Source organism: Chiloscyllium plagiosum, unplaced genomic scaffold, assembly GCF_037043375.1.
Source record: "Chiloscyllium plagiosum isolate Xiang-an unplaced genomic scaffold, Cpla_swu_hap1 HiC_scaffold_39, whole genome shotgun sequence".
NCBI classification, from domain to species: Eukaryota; Metazoa; Chordata; class Chondrichthyes; order Orectolobiformes; family Hemiscylliidae; genus Chiloscyllium; species Chiloscyllium plagiosum.
Genome location: NW_028270177.1, coordinates 37721275 through 37744823, shown reverse-complemented (window position 1 = coordinate 37744823; position 23549 = coordinate 37721275). Strand labels below are relative to the sequence as shown.

Here is a 23549-nt window from a genome sequence, read left to right as displayed (position 1 = left end):
AGGAAGTGTGTAAAGATTGGCTGCAGTTCTATCCTTCACTAATTGGTATTGTGGACTATAACAGTGAGCGCCACATGAGCAGTCAAAGACAGCTTACCGGAATGGAAGGACAGAAGTACAATGACTTCAGTGCTGAGAAACCAATCATCGACTGCAGAGTGAGCAAGAGAAGTTTGTTAGGAGTGAGGGTGGGAGGGCAATAGCATAACAGAGAGAAGGATGAGCAGACCACCTGGTTTTTTTCTTTGTGGCTTGTGTATAACTATTCTGAGGGAAGTCAATGGCATAGTATTAATATCAATACACTACTAATCCCAAGTCCCAGCCTAATATTGAGAGGTCATGGATTCAAATCGGACTGTTGCAGATGGTGAAATTTGGATTCAGTAAACATCTGGAACGAAGAGGTGGCCCAGCGGTGATCATGTATCTACTGTAAAGTGTTAATTAAAAAAGCAACTGCTTCACTAATGTCCTTTAGAGAGGGAAATCTGCCATCTCGGCAATTAAGAATGGATAATTAACAGTGGCATAGCCAGAAAGGTTCATATCCCATTAATGAATTTAAAAAAAAAATCTCTTGCTTATTCTGACTACACAAAAAATAAAGAAAAACAGACTTGACCATTTTTGGAGCAGCCTGCAGATTAGGCTTCTCCACACGAGGGACAAAACTATAATGAATGTGGGACAATGACTTTGCTGATAGATCCAGGAAAATCATATTTGTCTTAAGCTGTGAATATTTAAATAAATAAAGTGCTAGAAGCCGACTCAGGGCCCAGTCAAAGATCACAACAGGTAGGCCTCCATCCAGTCAGTAGGATGTAAAGACTCATCGATTTTTCATGTGTTGCCAGCCTGCTTTTGCCAGCAAATGACTGACAAAATCAATCTAGGCTAAAATTGGGTACATTTACAGTCTCTGTTTTGAGTGTGAACATCTGAGATGTTGGTATTGCGTATGTAGGACAGGCTGCCTTTTCCGTTTGGCATTTTACACTGGGAAGGAGGGAACAATAAATGTGTCCTTGCTTGTACTGGTCAGCTGTTGGGGAAGTAAGTTTAAAGTATGCTATTGTTTTTATTAAAGTACAATTTCTCTTTTAATTCACTCAGCTATATGTTCAGGCCTGGCGCCCAGAGAACCTGTCTCTGCTGATCACAAAGGATTCATACCCAGCCCACCCCCTGAAACTGCAGGGTGTAAATCGAGGGGCATCTTATCAACAGTACCAGCCTGTCGTCATGCTGGAACAGGCTTACACATTACGGTGGAATGGCAGAACGCCTGAACAGATTGTCCTCTATCCAATCAACTTTAACAGGTAGTTTCCTGGGGACCCCTCCAGTTTTATTTTGTGGTGTTACGCTGTGTTCATTTCCCCATCTGAAGTTTCAGACGCAAATTGAGTGAACTTTGAAAGTGTCCTCTCGCAGATTAGACCTCTGCTCAACTGCGGGCCACCGAAGGTTATCTTGCTCCTGACTGGGTTTCAAAATTTTTGTTTAAGCCACTTTAAAGTTCCCTTCCGAAGGAGGGTGGTGCTGGAGTGGATGAGCTAATAATTTTTGCAAACCACTTCACTGGAAAAATAAAACTAATTCTAAGAACCTGGTGAGTGAGCAGTGTGTTGTTGAACTGAGATCAGTGTGGTTCCAAACTGCTTCAGCTGATCTAGGGCAGGCTGATGGTAACAAAGCTGCAATTGGTCTCAGTACCCACAGCCAGAGATGGTGTATTTCACCAGGGTTTAGAATGTTGGCTTCTGTCGAGACTCAGCTAAGAGATGGACTGATGGATTGGCTTTAGTCCACACCACATCAAAGTGGAGTAGAGAAGGAAGTTGGGTGAAGGAGCCTTATCCAGTGGGAATAGAGCCCTGACTTATATTCCTCCCATTTCAACAATAACCGAGGTTCTCAAACAGGCACAGTGTGTTCTCCAATTCACTTTCCCCCTCTCTGCCCCACCCAGCCAAAGCACAGCACTCAGCATATACAATGAGAATCTATCCAGCCTACTCACAATGTGATGTCATGTTTATTGGGTTTGATTGTGATGTTCCCTTCCCCTCAGTTGAATAATCTATCAATAGACCATATCTGGGTACTGTCCAGAATAGCTCCTTTGTCATAATCAAGCAAGTAATGGAACTCCCACTGTGGCTAAAGCCTCGTGATCCTGCCCAAAGCAACAACCTGCATTTGTATACCACCTTACTGTCATGAATGGCTTTTTGTAGGAGCATTATCAAACAAAAGTTGATAATCTGCTTATTGTGAGAGATTTTAACTTAGCGGTGTTGCTTTCAGATTGCCAGTAGTTCCATATATACTTGAGTAAAGGTCTATCTCAAATATAAATCAACCCTAGATGTTTTGCCAAAAGATCCAAACTCTCTGGACATACCACCCATTCAGTACTGAAGTCAAACTTGTCCTCCTGCAATCTGACTCGTGACAGTTGGCTGGTCTGTGATTTTATCAAAGATGGCTCCTCCTGTTTGCTGATGTCAATGTCAAGTCTACTGTCTCCTGGTGTGTACTGTGCACCAACCAATCCTCTGTCCTGTATGGCAACACGGTTCAAGAAGAAACAGGACTGGCCATCAGGTGTTCAAATTTAAAGGTGTTGTGATTGAACAGCAGACAAATATTTATGCAGAAGATTGAGAATTCAAGATTCCAGAGAAGAATCTAAAACAGAAATTGCTGGAGAAACTGAACAGGGTGGTGGAAAGGAAACAGAGTTTCAAGTTGGGTGACTCTTCATTGGAACTCAGTCACCGGATTCTTGTACAGAGCCTTGGTGAAACCACAGCTGGTATATGTGCGTGGTATTTGTCCCCTTTTCTTAGACAGTATCCTTGGCTTGGAGGGAGTGCAGCGAAGGGTCAGTAGCCAGGGATTTTGATAAGCTTTTTCCAGGAGCCAGATTATCAGCAGAAATGGAAGGAAATTTCACAGAAACATGAATTTATATGGCAACTTTAATGGTATAATGTTTTAAAGTGATGTGCAATAGTAGCAAGGATAATATGAGAAAGATCATCTTCTTGCAGCAAGGGTTGGGGGATGGAAATTTGATGGAGATGGAGACAGATTCAACTGAGGTATTTAAGAGGGGCATTGGCTGATTATTTAGATCAAAATTATGTACAATGGGAGAAAGCAGAAGACTGGCTCTGGGTAATGATGGTCATTCAATGAACCAGTGCAGATAGAATGGGTGGATTGGCCTCCTTCGATGCTGGAACAATTCTGTGATTAAAGTACAGCTAATGGGGAGGGAGACGGTGTTGCAGCAAGTCAGGGAGGTGGAGGTCTCCCTTCCTCCCACCCACATCATTTATCTGTTATGACTCCCATCAAGACTGAAAACCGAACCTCAAAATGTCAAGTCCACCAAATGCATGGCACTATTTTCAGGTGTGGAATTTAACCAGACTCTGCTTAAATTTCCACTTGTCACATGGGACTTTGGATATGTCGAGAGACTAGAAAAACTGGTCTTTTCCATAGCGCAGAGAAGGTTAATGATGTGTTCACAAGTATGAGGTTTCCATGGACAGGTGAATCAGTAGAAACACAGCTTTAAGATCATTGGCAAATGAGAACAGTTGTGTTTACACAAGCAGTTGTTCTGATCCAGAATGAATTGCCTGAAAGGCCTGGTGGAACCAGATTCAGGATTAACATGCAAAATGGAGTTGAGTAAATATTTGAAAAGGATAAATTTACAGAGGCACAACAGACTGAAAGGCTCTGTGCTTTATTATTGCATTAACTTCTAAGCTTCACAATTCATCTGTTTGAACAATCCTCAGTGTACAAAGGTTTGCCAGTTGCCAGAATTGTGGATATAGCAGTTTATGGGATTTTGTTGATTAATTTGTACAAACTTCAGCTGGTCTGACCATTTTCCCAGTCCCTACTGCCCCTGAGCTTCGTGATGGGACTAAACTCAGCCATAAGCATTGACTGTACAGAGCGCACAGCATGTTATCGCCAGCTTAGCATGACCATGGTCAGTGTCAGTGACTTGGTCATTCCATCTGGTATCCTTGTCACTGCTTGGCTATACATTACAATAAGATTGCACACAATTGTGCATCTTGTCTACCCAGCTGGCTTCATCTGGTAGTACGACAGTATAATCACTGACTTCAGTATCAGTCCAGACTGAATGTGTTAAAATGGCATGTGTGCTGAGGCACAGAGTGCTTAGGCGTGTCAGAGCTAAATCTAGCACTGTGTCTGATACAGGCTGGGACAAGTTGGAAAAATAAGATCGTCAAGTTTATCTAAGTTGGCAATAGTTGATCTGGATATTAAATGGTGTTCCCACCCTACTTCTGAGTCACTATTCAGAAAATAAGTTAAAGAAAATGTGAAGTGCATTCTGACACACAATGTCAGAAGAGATGTTCAATTCTTATTTTGAAATTGGAAGTAGCTGAAAGAATAATTTTCCGTATTTTGGTTATTATTTAGCTGTGCCCTCACTCCTTCCAGTTAGCAATGCATTCACATTCCAGCTTTAGATTAGATTACTTACAATGTGGAAACAGGCCCTTCGGCCCAACAAGTCCCGCCGAAGCGCAACCCACCCAGACCCATTCCCCTACATTTACCCCTGCACCTAACACTATGGGCAATTTAGCATGGCCAATTCACCTAACCTGCACATTTTTGGACTGTGGGAGGAAACCGGAGCACCCGGAGGAAACCCACACAGACACTGGGAGAACGTGCAAACTCCACACAGTCAGTCGCCTGAGGCGAGAATTGAACCCGGGTCTCTGGCGCTGTGAGGCAGCAGTGCTAACCACTGTGCCACCGTGCCACCCTTTAGTTGTTAGAGTGAAATAGCTGGGGCTTCAAAACCGAGGCACAGCTTTGGGGAATAAAGAAAGTTTGCTTCGCCTTGTGCTTTTCACAAGCTCAGGGGGAACAATCAGTCGAGTTACTTAGAAGTTAATTTGCTGTTGGAATATACAATGCGTGGTTAACCAATGTGTTCACAGCAGAATCTCAGAACTGCAATGGGGTAAATGATCAGTTAGTCTGTTTAAATTATGCTGGTTTAGGGACAATTTTGGAGCACCACCGCTCTTGAAAATCGTTTCTTGAGATTTTAAATATCTTCCTGAAAATGCCTGCTAACACACTCATCTGAAAGGCAGTATTTTCCACAGTGCAGTGGTTGTATTTCAACAGGTCTGGAGTCACAAGTAGGCCAGCACAGGTAAGGGATGACAGATTTCATTCCTTACAGAGCATTATTGAACCAGTTGGATCTTCATAATCAATTGTTTCATAGTCACCATTACTGAGGCCAAAGCTTTCAATTCCAGATTTCATTAATTGAATTTAAATTTCATCAGCTGCTGTGGTGAAAATTGAACCATGTTCCAGAGCATTAACCTAGGACTAACAATCCAGTGACAATAACACTCTGTCACCATCTGCCTTGAATTGGGCTGTAGTGAGATCAATGCTTTAGGTTTAGCTCTGGCCTGGAGATAGGCTGTTATTACACAATAACAGTTAAACCACTGCTGGTCAGCTTGGATTATAAAGAAAACAGATTGGAACTATTTTCACCCTTCATAACCAACAAGCTTATCTGAGGTTTTGTTGCATTTTTGGCACAATTGTAAATGTCAATAATTGAGGATATGCAGGAATGTGGAATTGAGATTAAAATTAGATCGGTCATGATCTTCTTGAATGGTCAAGCAGGCATGAAGGGACTAGTAGCCTAATCTTACTCCCTCATTGCCTGGTGTATTTTAGTTGATGAATACATCTATTTAAGAATGATGATTAACAGAAATGAAATGAAAAATGGGTGTCGCCCTAGCTGGTGTACTGTTATGATTCTAGAATATTTCCAAAGGGAGAATGAATTTGGGCAGGGCTGTGTGAAAATGCTGTTGCAGCAGGTAGCCTGGGAGTGTTGAATATTGTTTTCTAATCCTAGCAGAAAAGAGAATTAAATTATTGTTAGAAAATAACTAATATTAAAAAGTGTGGAGAGTGAGCTGGAGAATGGTCGTAGATTAAATGATTTGATGTAATGGATGAGAGGATAGATAAATTGATTCTCTGCCATGACTCTTTGTGATTCAATGATTTATTTTTTTGGCAGCCAGATCAATATGCAACACTCCCACTTCTGATGCAACTCAATTTAGCTGGAGGCTAAAACGTGTTTACACTAAGCTAACAGTAAGCCTTCACAAAAACCTTGAGTGCACTTCCCTCTGCTACTTGTAACATTCCCATTTCCCACAACAGCCATGCTTGTAGCTGTTTTGAATGCGGCTGCTAATTTTGTCCCCATTATTGTTGAATTATCGGCAATTTTGGTACTCTGCAATCATCATGTCCTCCAGGAACTGCATTGAAACTGACTTCGATTAATACATTATGGCTACGATAAACATTACTCCCATACTGACCGTTTACAGCCAGTTTGAAAACAGGTCCCAGAGGGAGCCAGGCAGTTCAAATTGGTCATGTCACTATGTTCCCATTTCTGTTATCTGGCAAATCGGATTACGGTTCAGGAAAGGAGATGTGAAATGGCCATTCAATACACAGCAGCAAAGTATTAGCTTGAAACTTACGTAGAATGATCACTATTCAGTGAGCAGGTGTCTGACCTCCATCCGCTTTCCTCGGAATATTTATGTATTTGCTCATTTAATGTACATATTTCAGCTGTTTTCAGATAGCCAGTGATATAGTGAGCCATCACATACAGAAAACACGAAGAGAGAACCATACTTGTTGGGACTTGTTGGGTGGTAAAAGCCAACAATCAGTATGTAAGATTGAGGGATGAGGAGGAGAAGTATTTTGGTTTGGTCTGGTCTGGACTGGTCCCCTGTGCTGGGAAGCAGCTGGTCTTTCTCTACTTTTAAATGGCCATGCTATCGATTTCATTATCATAGAATTACTTCAGCACTTAACTTTATGGGTCATTCAGTGAACTAAGAAAGGGAATCTCTCTGATAGAAGCCTGATTTATTTTCAAAAAAGAATGAGAGAGCACTATCCATAAATGCCAGAGGTGTTTGAAAGTTTGATGTACCTCAGCTGTCTTTTTACTGAATGAAGTTTGGGCATTCACAAATCATTCTTGTCATTTCTAACCACAGTTTATGTAAAATGTGCCTTCCGTTTTTTATGGAATGCAGACGCTGCTGGCAGGTAAACAGAGTGACAAAGCTTTCATTAATAGCACTGCTTCAAATCTTTCTGTCAGGTTTGTGACAGTGAGTAGACTTTGAAAGTCTGAGTTATAATCAGTGTACAAGTCATGCACGCACATTTCTGACTCCCACTTCATTTTTATTATATTTAAAATCACAAAATCGTATTTTGTCATTAACTGTAAATTGCAATCTTTGTCTGATTGTGATATCTTGTCATTTATATAAACCAAGTTGGAGTCAAATGAAGTACATTTAATTTTAATTATAAACTGTAGGAATATGTGAATTATGGGCAAGCATTTGGTCCTTCAAACCTACTCCACCATTCAATAAGATTACGGTTATTCTAATTGTATTCTCAACTCCCCACATTCCCACCTACCCCTGATGACCCCTAATCTTCTTGATTTGTAAGAATCTATCTACCTCTGCCTTGAAAGTAGACTCTGCTGCCTCCACCTTTGGAGAAGAGATCCTCGGACTCGGGACCTTCAGGGAAAAGAAAAATCACCTCTTTACTGCATTAAGTTAGTGACCCCTTACTTATAAAACTGACCCCTACTTCTAGATTCTCTCACACGTGGAACTATCCTTTCCACAACCAGACTGTCAAGCTTCCTCAGTGTTTTATGTTTCAACAAAGTGACTTCTCACTGTTCTAACCTCCAGAGGCTACAAGCCTTGCATGTCTAACCTTTTCTCATAGGCTGGTAGGAAAAAAGCGAGGACTCCAGATGCTGGAGATCAGAGTCGCTGTAAGAGGCAGCATCTCAGGAGAAGGAGCGTCGACATTTCGAGCATAAGCCCTTCATCAGGAATGTGGGGGGAGAGGGGATCCACATGAAATCAATGTCGATTTCACCAGTTTCCTCATCTCCCCTCCTCCCACCTATCCCAGATCCAACTCTCCAACTCAGCACCGCCCTCTTGAACAGTCCATCTTCCTTCCCATCTATCCACTCCACCCTCCACTCCAACCTATCACCATCACTCTCCACCTTCATCGACCTATCGCATTCCCAGCTACCTTCCCCCTCAGCGCCAATCCCCACTCCCATTTATCTCACAGCCCCCTTCCACCCCCCCAACCCCACCCCCGTCAATGAAAAGCCTATGCTCGAAACATCAACTCTCCTGCTCCTCGAATGCTGCGCTACCAGCTGTGCTTTTCCAGTGCCATACTTATCGACTCTACTTTTATCAGCCTGCCCATAGCATGTAGGAGTCTTCCTGAGCTGCTTCCAATATATTTATCGTCTTCCTTAAGTGAGGAAACCAACACTGTACACTGTGTTCATATGTTGTCTCACTGGTACGAGGTATAACTGCAGCATGACTTCTCTACTTTTGAGTTAAATTTCCCACAATAAATTATAAGATTTAATTAAGGAATTAGATAAAGCACTTGGGGCTAAAGGGATCAAACATGATGGGAAAAGCAGGAGCATGCTATTGAGTTGAAAGATCAGCCCTGATTATAAATAATGGCAGAGCAGGCTGGAATGGCTGAATGGACTGCACCTACTCCTATTTCTGTTTCTATGATTAGCTTTTTAATTATTTCCTGCTCCTGTATACACTTTTATGATTCATGCACTAGGAGACCTACATCCCTCGGCAATCTCCCACCGGAAAAAAAAATTACACCTCCTCTTTGGTTTCTGTTAGCTAACCATTCCTCTGTCCATGACAATACATGACTCTCTATATCATGAACTTTTATTTTCCACTATAGCCTTTTGATGTGAAATACCTTCTGGAAATATAAGTACAATACGTTAGCTATTCCTCTTTTAACCTGCTACCTCAAAGAAGCCCAATATATTTCCCTTTCACAAAACCATGTTGACTCTGCCTGGTTACCTTGACCTATTCTAAATGCCCTGCTTTAATATCTTTAAATTTTTTTAATTAACATCTTCTCTATGGCAGATTTGAAGCTAACTATCCTGTAGTTTCCTGCTCTCAGTCTTCCTCTTTTTTTGAGTAAAGAGGTGATATTCAATATTTTTCCATCAAGTGGAACCTTCTGAGTCTAGAAAAGTTTGGAAGGTTAAGGCCAATGCTTCAATTATCTCATTTAAGTCATTTCTTTTAACACCATTGAATGATGTCTATCAGGACCCAGGGAGTTATCAGCCTGCACTTTTAACATTTTATTAATTATCACTTCCTTGGTGATTGGACTTTTCTTGGATTCCTCTGTTTTTTTCCATTTCTTGTATTGCAGCTAAGTTTTAGGATGTTACTTGCATCCTCTGTTGCGAATGGATATGGAAAGTGCCTGTTCAATTCAGTTGCCACCTTCTCTCCCTTTGAAATAATGGGCAACATTCCATTTGCCAATTCCTATTACCCACTGAACTTGAATGCTTTCAATATGTGAATTATGCATAACTCACATCACCACACAGCATATTATAAAGGAGGAAATAATAGGTTGTCCAAAATGTACAGTGATAATCATATGCAGTTTTAATCTGCACACAAACAAGAAAAATCAGATGTGTAAAAATAGCCCAGAACAGGAGTTTACAGAATGTTTTCAGCATGATTTCTTAGAAAAGCACATTCTGTGGCTGACCAGACAGCAAGTTATACTGGAAATGGACATACGCATTCAGATAGAACTAAAAAAAAATACTGTGACAGTATTGGTCCCCTTATCAAAGGAAATATGTCCTGACATTGAAGGCAGTCCAGTTGGTAAGTTGATCCTGTTTTTGTTGGATTTTCTGAGGAGAGATTGAGTAGGTTGGAGGTTAATAAAATCATGAGGGGCATGAATAGGATAAATAGACAGTCTTTTTCCCTGGGGCAGGGGAGTCCAGAACTAGAGGACATAGGTTTAGGGTGAGAGGGGAAAGATATAAAAGAGACCTTCGGGGCAACTTTTTCACGCAGAGGGTGGTACGTGTATGGAATGAGCTGCCAGAGGATGTGGTGGAGGCTGGTACAATTGCAACATTTAAAAGGCATCTGGATGGGTATATGAATAGGAAGGGTTTGGAGGGATATGGGCCGGATGCTGGCAGGTGGGACTAGATTGAGTTGGGATATCTGGTTGGCATGGACAAGTTGGACCGAAGGGTCTGTTTCCATGCTGTACATCTCTATGGCTCTATGACTCTTTGGAGTTCAGGAGAATGAGAGGCAATCATATAAGATTCTTAGGGGATTGACAGGATAGATAATGAGAAGCTATTCCTGTTCTTGTGGGAGAGTCCAGGACTGGGTGTCTGTAATCTCAGAATGTGACCACATTTTTAAGACAGAGGAGGAGGAATTTCTTCTCTTTGTGGGTCTTGAATCTATGGAATTCTTGATCACAGTGGGCACTTAAGACTGGATTGTTAAGTATATTCAAACCTGAGGGAGACAGATGTTTAATCAAGGGTTATGGGGAAATAGTAGAGAAGTGGATCGTGGATTATCAGATCAGTCATGTTCACTGCACTGTGGAGCAGACTCAGTGTGTTGAATGGTTTACTGTTAGGGGGCCTGTACACCACGCTCACAAGTGACCTTTTGCCTTTGTCTTTTCTCACCTTGACTCAAACCACTTTTACCTCCTCCTTTCCCAAACGTCGATCATCTTTGTCCATTGTGCTATTGTTATCATTATTTAACATAGCCACCCATTCTTCTTTTTTTCTAGTTTCCTCTCCTTCCAAAATATCTCGTATCCTACAAAATTCAAGTTCCAAACTGTATTCCTGCAGCTATATCTCTGTTCTGGCTATCAGATCATACTTTGTTATTTCTATTTGCATTATCAATTCATTTGTATTGCTCCAAATGCTGAGTGCATTCTGATAGTTTTTAGTCTTTTTCCTTCTTATTGTTTGGTAACATCTGGCCTTATCTGTTGATTTACTCTTAATTATGTATTTTTTGTCCCTTCCTGTCATATTCTGTTTGTCATTTCAAGTATTAATACATTTCTCCCATGTCTTGTCTATACTTTGGATCACTACATCTTCCCAAATTTGATCTCTTGCCCCACTACTTAGATAAAAGACCTCTTTATTTCCTGAGTTGGGTGGCTCACTAGAACATGGGCCCCAGCATGGCTCAAGTTTAAATCCGGTGAAAGTGAGGACTGCAGATGCTGGAGATCAGAATCAAGATTAGAGTGGTGCTGGAAAAGCACAGCAGGTCAGGCAGCACCGGAGGAGCAGGAAAATTGACGAAGAGCTTTTGCCGAAACGTCAACTTTCCTGCTCCTCCGGTGCTGCCTGACCTGCTGTGCTTTTCCAGCAACACTCTGATCTGGACTCAAGTTTAGATTGTCCCAATGGTACAGGTCCCACATTCCCCAAACCGGGTGCCAGCGCTTCATGAACCCGGACCACTTGTTGGGGTACCTGCATGGGTAGTGGTGACTAGATCCTCCTACTCCCATTCCAAGCTTCTCTCTAGTCCTGAGTAATGTCCTTAACCAGGGAACACAGCCCCATGGTTTCATGCTCTTTGTAGGAGGAACAGTGTCAGACCCCTCACTAGACTGCCACTATGCTCAGTACAATCCTTTCTGCACCCATATCTTGAATGGCTTCCTGCATCACAGTGTCATTGTCAATTAGGCCATTTGTCCTCAGCGCTCCCTCTCACTCAGACAAGCTGAAATAACCTCACATGCTGGACAGTTGCAAAGATTGAGGTCTCTGCTCATTGCATCCCCTTAGCTGCCTCACTTGCAGTCACACTCTCTTGCACCTGAACACTGAAGATCTGATCCTGAGGGGTGTGCCTGCCTACTGGCACAAAACGTCCACATAATTTGATGCCACCCTGACATGTCAGTGTCTTCAGTCTGGCCTCAAGCTGATGAACTCTGAGCAGAAGCTCCTCAAGCTGCAGGCACTGACAGCAGTTCTGTATTCACTGGGTCACACTGGCATCAGGAGCTCTGTGATGCATCACTCAGCATAACAACAACTTTAATGTGTTTTAGTTACATTACTCCATTAGTTATTCACATTTTCTTTTGTGTAAGCCTTACCACCAGTTCCTGTACTACTTTAAATATTGGGATTAGAATAGACCTTTACCACTTACCAAATACTTGCCAAACAACAAGATTCTTACCCTGTAATGGAGTAAGAACTAATTCCTCGAGGGTGAAAATGTTAGGCAAAGCACAGAGACATTTCTTCCTCTGCTCTCAAAGTCCCCTCGTCACCAAACTCCCAGCACTCTGTTCAAAGACACTCTGTGTGCCGAGTCACACTGAGACGTCATGCTTAATACACTTATGAAGAGAAAGAGCTAGCTGACCCCAGTTGCATGAAAAATGGGTTCCAGCTACTTCTTTAATTACCTGACTTCAATCAATCTTTCAGTGAAGACCTTATAAAACCCTGCTTCAGGCTGGGAAATATAAAATTAAAATTGTTGATTCAATTAAATGTCAAATCTGAATTAAAAAATAGATTTTTACAAAAGGCTTACACTGCCATTGCTAGCTAGCTGCCGACTTGCTCAGGAGAACACCAATCCTCCGGCTTGTTTTAGAAAGAACATCTGGGACAAAATCAAAAATCACGTGGACAAGTTTTAATTCAGCATGTTAAATTGAGGAAAGCAAGCACTGACTTTATTAAAGGCAATTAGGTTTAAATAACTTGATTGAGTTTTTTGAAGAACAGATTGGATTAAAATGGTGTACGTGGACTTCCAAAAGGCATTTTATAAAGTGCCATGTATTTGGCTTGTATGCAAAGTTAAAGCTCAGAATAAAAGGGACATAGATTGAGAGCTGGCTGAGGAACTCCAAGTGGATAGTAGTGGTGAACAGTTGGGTTTCAGATTGGAAGAGGATGTAGAATATGGTTCTTCAGAGATGATTATAAGGAACACTGCTTTTCTTGTTATATGTTAATGATCTGCACTTAGGGACAGGGATAGAATTCAATTGGATATGGACAGGTTGGTGACATGGATGGATTATTGCAGACTAAATTCAATGCGAGAAAGCTGCAAGGATACCTTTTAGCAGCAAGACTGAAGAGAGACAGTGGGACGTAAAGGGTGGAATTCTAAAGTCGATGCAATAACAGATGAGCCTGGGGATATAGTGCACAAATCATTGGAGGTGGCAGCACAGGTTGAAAGGTGAAAAAGGTATGTGGATTCCTGGAATTTATAATTGTAGATATAGAGTACAAAGGCAGGAAGGTATAAAACAAACCTCTTTAAAACATGAGTTCAGTCTCAACTGAAGTGTATGAGCACAAAACCTCAAGCAGGAGTAGGTACTTTGGTCCCTCAAGCCTGCTTCACTATTCAGTAAGATCATTTCTGATCTTAATGTAGCCTCAACCTAAGTTTCTGTATCACCTCATGTTCCTCTGTGTTAAATTTAATCTGCAATAGACCACCCATGTCACCAATCTGTCCATATCCACTTGAACTCTATCTCTACCCTGCTCAGTTTTGCCTAGCCTATGCACATTAGCTCCCTTTGGCGATTGAAGAATCTTTCTATCCCTTCTTGAACAATATTCAATGACCCCTACCTCCACTGATTTCGGGGAAGAGAATTCCACAGACTTCCAACTCTTTCTGAGAGAAACATTTTCTCCTCATTCTTGTCTTAAATAAGAGACGTCTTATTTTTAAACTAGTTTCTGCCCATCCCACAAGGAGAATCATTATTTCAGTATCCACCCTAATGTTCCCTCAGCATGTTATGTTTCAATAAGATCACCTCTCATTCTTGAATACTCCAAAGGTTACAAGCCTGTCTTGCCTGATGAGGATAACACCTTCATCTAAGAAATCAGTTGAGTGAACTTTCTCTGAACAGCTTCTAATGCAATTGTGTCCTTTCTGAATTAAGGCAACTGAAAATGTACACAGAAACCTAAATGTGGTCTCACTGCTGCCTAGTACAATGGTAGCAAAGCTTCCCAAGTTTAATATTTCAATCCTCTTGCAATAAACAGCAGCATTCCATATGCCTTCCCAATCACTTGCTGCTCTGGCATTCAGGTTTTAGTGAGTGATGTATTAGAATGCCCAGATCCCTCTGCAAATCAGCGACAGGTATTGTTTTCAATTTTTTTTAACAGAATGTTATGTAAATGTTGCAGAGAGGGTGCAGTAAAGATTTGCCAGAATGGTTCCAGGGGTGAGGCCACTTCAGTTATGTGGGTATATTGAAGAAGCTAGAGATGTTCTTCTTAAAGAAGAGAAGGCTGAGAGGAGATTTCGATTTCGATTTAAATTTGAGATTTAGATTTCTTACAGTGTGGAAACAGGCCCTTTGGCCCAACAAGTCCACACCGACCTTCCAAAGAGCAACCCACCCAGACCCATTCCCCTACATTTACCCCTGCACCTAACACTACAGGCAATTTAGCATGGCCAGTTCACCTAACCTGCACATTTTTGGTCTGTGGGAGGAAACCAGAGGAAACCCACGCAGAGAATCTGCAAACTCCACACAGACAGTTGCCTGGGGAGGGAATTCAACCCAAGTCTCTGGTGCTGTGAGGCAGCAGTGCTAACCACTGTGCCATCGTGTCGCCCATAATAGACACCTTTGATCAAGGTATCAGGATCATGAAGGATCGAGACGAAGTAGATTGGGAAATCGAATGTTGGAAGGGGTGAAAGCCAGAATAGGAGGATACAAATAGAGGTGAAAGGTTTTTAGTTTAGAAAGGCATCATGTGTCGGCTCAGGCTTGGTAGGCCAAAGGGCCTGTTCCTGTCTGTAAGGTTCTTTGCTCTTTTGACACCGACACAAGGTAATTGGTAAAAGGAAAGGTGACATTGGGAAGAGTTTTATTTAGCGCAGCAGTTGTTTAGAAAATATAGTGCATTGCCTGAAAATTCATTTGTTTTGCCGCAATCGGTGCAGGAAGAGAATAGGAGAAGCAGTTTAGGAGAAAATAAAAACATAGAGCTCCAGAATGAGATGAGAAATAGGATTAGCTGTTTTGTCTTATCAGAAAACCTCCCCAGACATGGTTGGTCAAATGATCTCCCTTTGAGCCTATGAGCATTTTATGAATTAAATCTATAAAGTAGCCAATTTTTGGAAATATAACCAAGCTCGAGGCATGAACTTGTAAGTTGTTTTTCTGCAAATTACTTCAAGTGGAATATATTTCAAGAAACAATCACATCTATTATGCTGAAATAACACCATCTGTTTGAGCTCGACAGGAGATTTCTACAAGTAAACTGTCACTTAAGTTGGTAACTGCTGTGATTGATGGTTAAGGCCCAGGCAGGGGTTAAGATATTGGCATTCTGTCCAGCTAAGAAATGTATGGAAATGGTCTAGTTTACCCTAGCACTAAACCCAGGTCTCCTAAATGAGAATACCAGCAAACTCTTGAAGCTTTGACTGTCAGAAAGATAGACCACAATACCTTCAGGTGTGTACCAGATATTTAGCAACAGAAAAATGAATTGAAATTCTGAAGGAAGGAGAAAGCTGGATTTCCAACAGCGGCTGGATTGGATTAAGTCTGAGTTCAACCACAATGTGCTGACGACTGTAAGATTGAGGAAGGCTGGTGAGTCATGGTTACAGCAGCACAGACTGTTGACAGTGAGTTTGACCAGGTTCCTCCACCCCACCCCCATCTTGTGGGCAAAGTGGAAACCAGACAGGATGAATTTAGATACGAAGGAAAAGGGAAAGGTGATGACAGTGACATGTTCCAAAACATCGGGAAGGAAATTAGGTGTCAAATGTGACAGCAGTGGATGACATTTTTCAGACATTGGTAAAGATGAGAATTTTGAAAGGATTTGGGATAGCATGAGAGAATAAGGAGACAGCTGTCTTAAGCATTTCAACACATTTAGGCCTATAGTGATAATTTTGGATGAACATTTCCAACTCTAATTTTGCTTCATTGCACTTTCCTCAGACTCTCCAGACTGGCACAATGTCAAACCAAGTTGATTCAGTGTAGCTGCAAAATTAGCAAGTGTTTGACAAAGTAGGTGTTGCCCATATAAATCATTCCTGTCCCTAAACTGCTAGGACATATACTGGGGCCAGCTTCACCCCTGTCAGTCTACACTGTGAATTGGTGGAAGCTATTCTCAGCAGGTCTGTGCAGTGGTACATGCTCACTCATGTTTTGTTTAGGTTCTGCCAGGATGCTTGGCTCCAGATCTCATGACAGCCATGATGCAAACATGGACAATGGTGAAAACATGGACAATGATGCTGAATTGCGGAGGTGAAGTGAGAGTAATTGCCCTAGGTAGCATTTGACCAATGATCACATCAAGTAGCCTGAGTAAAATTGAATCAGGGAAAATCTTTCCATTGGGTGGGACAAATGAAAATTATTGTGATTGTTGGAGAACAATAATCTCAGCCCCAGAACATTGCAAAACTTCCAGCAACATCCTAGACCCATTCATCTTCAGAAGCTTCATCAATGACCTTGCCCCATCAAAAAGTCATAAATGTGGATACTCATTGTTTGTGGAATATTCAGCTCATTCATAGTTCCTCAAGTAATGAAGCAGTCCATGCTTACATGCACTGAGGTCTGGGCAGAAATCAGACTTGGATTCATAAATGGCAAATAATATTTATTCCACACGTACCAGCAGTAATCACTTCTAACAAGAAAATGCTTAAACATTTTCCCTTAACATTCAATGCCATTTCCATAGTTAAATTCACTAACATCAACATCCTGGGGGCCACTATTGACGAGAAACTCAACTGGAGCAGTTACATAAAAACTATGGCAATGAGAGCAGGTTAGAGGCTAGGAGGAACCTCAGTAAGTGACTCACCTCCTGACTCCCCAAAGCTTGTCCACTATCTAAAGGGCAGAAGTCAGGAGTGTGATGGAATACTCCCCACTTGCCTGAAACAGTGCAGCTCCAATAATACTCAAGAAGCTTGTCACCATCCAGGACAAATCAGTTTGTTTGATTGATACCCCATCTGCAACCTTCAACATTCACTCCCTCCACCACCAGTGAAACGTGACAACAGTGTACACTATCTACAAGCTGCACTTGGCAACTCAATAAAGGTCTTGCAACAGCACCTCCCAAAACTTGTGGCCTCTACTACTTTGGGTTGAAGCAGGGGTGAGTGAATGCCACCGCCTGCTAGTTCTCCTCCAAGACTTCTACCTGCCTCACTTTAGACTATCTTTGTTCCTTCACTATTGCTGGGTCAAAATCCTTGAACCCCCTTCCTATTGCTTTCAGGGTGTTTCTGCACCAGATAGACTGAAACAACACAAGGAAGCCCACTGTATCATCTTCTCAAAGACAGTTAAGGATGGACAATTAATACTAACTTGCCAGCAATCACAGCCCATGTTATTAACAATGTAGCAATTTCCTTCAAGTATTTATCAAATTCCCTCAATAAGTTTGACTGATTTCAACTCACCAGCCAATGATGGTTATTATTTATATCTTCTCACTACTTCATGCTGCAAAAGTTATCCATGACCTTCAATAATCAAAAACCAATTTTTAATGTTTACCCCTGATTTCTCCATTCAATGAAAGCAACTTTTTGATTTTTTTTGTTGTATCAATCCTCTTTTAGTAGTTTTCCGTATGTCAAACACTTTTGCTTGACTGCCTCAATATCAGTGAATTCAGCTAATTTCGCTTTTGTGTCCAGCTTATCCCAGGTATATCCACATTGTGCCTTCTCCAGGGTTCCAGTATCCCAGAGTTCTGAAAACTACATGTGCACAGGACCCAAAAGAGACCAAATCCCCCCACTGACTGTTTGTTTGTCTTTCTGTAACCTGGTCTTGTATACTCTCACAAAAGTAGAACGAAATCAGTTTGGCCTCAAATTATGGACACTTTTGCAATTTTTTTTGTGATTTACACATACAAATTAAAAATTACACAGAACTAAAACCTGTCCTGCAGCTGAGTTCTCTTTCACTGCTGTAAGTCATTGGTCTCCCTCTATATTCAGTTCAAATTGCCGGTCTGTTGTAATCACCTACAATTTAAAGACTAATTATAGCTGAAATACCTCTCAAACGTCTAAAACTAATGGGAAACATTTCCAGTGATTTTTTAAAAAAAACGTCCATTCAGATGTACCTGTATGTGGAATTCATGTCTAGAGTAAGTGTTTCCACTGCAACTTTTAGCACTAACATTATCCACTGAAATCCTTAGATTATTTGAACATTAAGCTCTTGATGACTGACCGATTGCTTTAAGCATGTGCACCACTGCTGAAGTTCCAAAACACAAAATGCAATGTTGGATACTTACAAATAATCAAAATGCAGAATGCATACTCATCTATCTGACCTTTATTTAGTTATAAAGGCCCATGGTTTGCATATTCATTAACATTGGGATTAGTGTGTCAATGTTACATGTAAATCTGTCCAGATAACACAGCGATTCTTCAGACTTCACTTGACACAGCTTAGATGACAGAAAAGAAATGATAAAAACAGATTCTGCTTCAGCAGGTTGGTAGTTAAGTTTAATGATTTTTAAAAATGTGATATAAACATTCAGAATCTTTGATAACTAATTTAAAACCACCTTATCTCTGAGTATGGAAGCATAATGGTTATGTTACCGGATGAGTCATTCAGGGACCTTGACTAAAAATTTTTTTTAAAATGAATTCAATGTTTCCTCATGGAGAATTAGAATTCGGTTTTTAAAACGTGCCAATTTACAAAAGTTGATATCAGTGAGAGCAGTGATAATGGTGTTAAGAAGGAGGATGTGCTGGAAATTTTGAAACACATAAGGATAGATAAGTCGCTTACATTAGATGGGATATACCCAAGGTTATTACAAGAAGCAAGAGAAGAGATTACTACGCCTTTGGCAATGATCTTTGCATCCTCACTGTCCACTGGAGTTGTACCAGATGATTGGAGGGTGGAAAAGGTTATTCCCTTGTTCACGAAAGGGAATAGAAATCACCCTGGGAATTACAGACCAGTCAGACTTACGTATGCAGTGGGCAGATTATTGGAGAGGATTCTGAGAGACAGAATTTATGATTACTTGGAAAAGCATAGTTTGATTGTGAGGGGTAGGTCATGCCTCACAAACCTTACTGAATTCTTTGAGGATGTGACAAAGCACATTGAAGGTAGAGCAGTGGATGTGATGTATATGGATTTCAGCAAAGCTTTTGATAAGGTTCCCCATGGTAGGATCATTCAGAAAGTAAGGAGGCATGGGATACAGGGAAATGTGGCTACCTGGATACAGAATTGGCTGGTCCATAGAAGACAGAAGGTGGTAGTAGATAGAAAGTATTCAGCCTGGAGCTCGGTGACTACTGGTGTTCCACAGGGATCTGCTCTGGGACCTCTGGTCTTTGTGATATTTGTAAGTGACTTGGATGAGGAAGTGGAAGGGTGCGTTAGTAAGTTTGTTGATGACACAAAGATTGGTGGAGCTGTGGATAATATGGAGGGCTGTTGTACGTTGCAAAGGGATATTGACAGGATGCAGAATTGGGCTGAGAAGTGGCAGATGGAGTTTAACCTGGAAAAGTGTGAAGTGATTCATTTTGGAAGGTTGAATTTGATTGCAGATTACATGGTCATAGGCAGGATTCTTGGCAGTGTGGAGGAACAGAGAGATCTTCGGGGTCCATGTCCATAGATGCCTCAAAGTTGCCAACCAAGTTGATAGGGTTGTTAAGAAGGCATATGGTGTGTTCACTTTCATTAGCAGAGGGACTGAATTTAAGAGCTGCGAGGTTATGCTGCACCTCTGTAAAGCCTGGCATAGACCACATTTGAAATATTGTGTTCAGTTCTGTTTGCCTCATTATAGGAATGATGTGGAAGCTTTACAGAGGGTGCAGAGGAGATTTAACCGGATGCTGCCTGGACTGAAGGGTATGTCTTATGAAGAAAGGTTTGAGGGAGCTAGGGCTTTTCTCATTGGAGCGAAGAAGGATGAGAGGTGACTTGATAGATGTGTACAAGATGATGAGAGGGATAGATAGAGTGAATAGTCAGAGACTTTTTCCTCGGGCGGAAATGGCTATAATAAGGGGGCATAATTTTAAGGTGATTGGATGAAGGTTTAGGGGAAGTGTCAGAGGTAGGTTCTTTACATAGAGAGTGATGGGTGCGTGGAATGCACTGTCAGCAGTGGTAGTAGAGTCAGATACATTAGGGACATTTAAGTGACTCATGGATAGGCATATGGAGATAATGAAATGTAGGGTATGTAAGTTAGTTTGATCTTTGAGTTGCATAAAATATCAGCCCAACATCTAGGACTGAAGGGCCTGTACTGTGCCATACTGTTCTATGTTCTATGATTCAGAAAGCTTTGTCCCGTAGCAATACAGAATTGGTCTTCCAAGTGTCTCATGTTGTTTTTTCCAAAATAAGGCTTGTGCTAGCAGCAGTGCAGTTTAGCAATCACCAGAACAGACAGGGCAGAAGAAAAGAAGTCCTGAGCATATTTCTTAAATGGTGAGAGGTTGGGAAGTATAGTTGTTCGTAGGAGCCTGGAGTCCTTGTTTATGAATGACTGAAAGTTAGCATGCAGATGCAGCATGGAATTAGATTGGCAAATGTTATGTTGATGAGCATCGCAAAAGGCTTCAAGACACAATAAAGATTGAATGTAAAGATACCTTGTAATTGGATAGAGCTTTCCTGAGTCCTCACTTGAATATTGTGTACAGTTTTAATCCCCTTGTCTAAGGAGGAATACATTTGCCATAAATGAGCGCAACAAAGGTTCATCAAATTCATTCCTGGATGATGAGATTGGTTTAAGAGGCAAGGGGAAACTGGGCCTGTAATCTTTGAGTTTCATAGAGTAAGGGGTAACCTTTTTGAAACTTACAAAATTCTTACAGAATGTGACAGGATGGCTGTGGATAAGACTTCCATTTGGCTGGTGACTCTACAACCAGGAGACATCACCCCAGGACAAGAGACAGACCATTTAGGATTGAGATGAGGTGGAATTTCTTCACTAACGCGGTGGGGAATCTTTAGAATTCTCTACCCCAGTGAGCTGTGAAAATTCAATCATTGAGCAAGAGAAAAATGGATAGGTTTCCTGAGACTAATGTCTTCTAGGGATAAGTCCAGGAAATTGGATTATTTATCCCACATTTGCTGTAATTCTGGATATAGATATCCTCCAGTGGTCCTTTAGGACTCCTTGCAATTGTCCATAGCTGTCACTGCACCATACCTGTGATAATTTTATTTGACATAAGTAAAACTTGACAGCATAGTATTGGAGAACCAGTTTCCAAGATACATTTGAGTATTCAGTTGCAGTGTTCCTTGGGCAGAAATTGTGACTTCATTCCACTTTTCCTTCAGACTTCTTTGTTCATCCTCTAGATGCTCCGTGTTGAATCTCTTAAACTGAGAGCAGTCCCAAGCCTTCGGCCTAAAATGTCCACATGCAACAGAATTGGTTCAATCATTTCTTTCTCAGATAATCGCACCCCAACTCCAATGTACCCAATCATATTGATGCTATGTACATGTCCTAGTACACATGATGTTTGGGCCCTGTTATGTCTGTATTCAATCTCATCATGAGCTCCCAATTTCTCTGGGTTAATAATCCATATTAGTAAATATGCTGATAAGCCTCGGAGATATGCTGTGCTGTGACTGTGACCTCTGGAGTCATGTGTTAGAGACTGCGCGAGTAGTTGTAGTTAGAGCAAGTGCAAGCAGTGATGCCCGATGTTGATATCTGGTGCATAGTGTCACTAAAGAACCACCTCAAGGTCTAGCCTGATCTTCCCTGCAACTGACCCAAACTAAACCAACCCGTCCTGCAGATGCTGAAACCAACCAGTTTACTGACCACAATCAAATTGGAAAGGCATTGAAGGAAGTCACTTAACCCACAGCATTCACCCGGGTCTTAAAACATCTTGTTTGAGAAAAAGAGACCTTTCAAAAGAGATCTATGAAATTGACTGAAGTGTGCCAAGGTGAATATTGTGAAGTAATTAAAGAAGTTATAATTTGGACAAAAGAATAGAAGTTTGATAATGTGCATGGCTAGGCAGCTGGGGTGGTGGCGCAGTGAGGGTAAATGTCAAGGTAATGAGTTACACATTTGGAGTCCCTCTTTGGCTTGTCTAACTCGTAGCCTGACAAAGCAGTTCCCAGTTTGCAGTTGTTTGCACTGAATCTACTTCCAGACAAGGCAGCAGTCTTTGATTCTTTCCGACCTTTGAAACCCTAATCTCCTAACACCAACACCAGTGTGTTTTTGATGATGGTATATATGGTTCATACTATACTTGTTTACTGTGGCACAACCAATCCTTCCATTGAACCAAAAACAGTGTTCAGAATTCATGATGTATCGTATGTCCTGCCATATTCTATAGCCATAAGTTGGGTTTTACAGGCTGGTAGACATCCATCTAGATGCATATGGAATAGACATCATCTTTAGATGAATCAGTGTGGTGCCTGCTTAAATGATCAGGACAGGCTGTGACCTCAGATTCACTTTACCCATTCCCATACTCCTCACTGGCAAAGCCATGTGCCTGGAGTGAAGGATCTGAGTGTCTACTCAGTCAAGAGTACTCTGATTGACTCGGATACTGATGGTCATTGTTTAGTCATGTACATCCTGTGAATTGCAGTGTGTACAGCAAAACAGTATGGGCATTCTGCAGCAATGGCTGCCTTGTTTAATGCACCTTTTTGTATGTCTCAGGTGAGAGTGACAGCAGGAGTAATAGATTGCATGAATGTGCTAGATCAGTATAATCTCACTCCTGGAATGGTGAATGGACCTCTCAACTTCCTAGTGACCTCTTTTAGATCGTAATGGGATCCTGGGAGAGATTCAAGATAGTGACGGGAAATGGTTCACAATGTCTCACAGTAGGGAGGAGGAGGAATGTTGCAATTCCACTGCCTCATTAAAATGAGTGTACAATTCTGTTTGATTGAGGGGATAAAATATGATGGGTTAGAAGAACCAAGGGTTATGGGGTGCAGGCATGAAAGTGAGTCAGAGACTACAGCCAAGTCAGCCATGACGGTACTGAATGGTGGAGCAGGGCTGAATGGCGTATTCCTAGTCCTAACTTTTGTGTCCCAATGAAGAACCAGTTTGGAGATCTTTGAGAGTTGTGTGATGTAGGGACCAATGTATCACCCAGTCATTTTGTTCTCTGAATGTACATTACTGGAAAAGATGTAGCTGTTATATCCAATCCATGCCCCCTCAGATAAACAAATATTATTTGCACTCAGCATTACCCTGTTGCATGACTCAGATTACATTCATTACTTTAAAAATCCTCTGCATTTATACAGCTCCTATGACAACCTCAAGAACT

General features: G+C 41.4%; 2 protein-coding genes across 6 annotated transcripts in view; both read left to right on the top strand.

Moving 5' to 3' along the window:
• The window catches only part of cemip (cell migration inducing hyaluronidase 1), a 239455-nt gene that overhangs the window by 47800 nt on the left and 168106 nt on the right, over positions 1 to 23549 (top strand). The window lies entirely within an intron of this gene.
• LOC122541088 (cell surface hyaluronidase CEMIP2-like) overlaps positions 1 to 23549 on the top strand; it is a 146963-nt gene that overhangs the window by 89202 nt on the left and 34212 nt on the right. For all 3 annotated transcript variants that reach the window (XM_087981289.1, XM_087981288.1, XM_043677617.2), the window contains one exon: positions 1120 to 1328. In XM_087981289.1, the coding sequence (XP_087837415.1) occupies positions 1120 to 1328 (209 nt within the window). The remainder of the gene's footprint in view (positions 1 to 1119; positions 1329 to 23549) is intronic.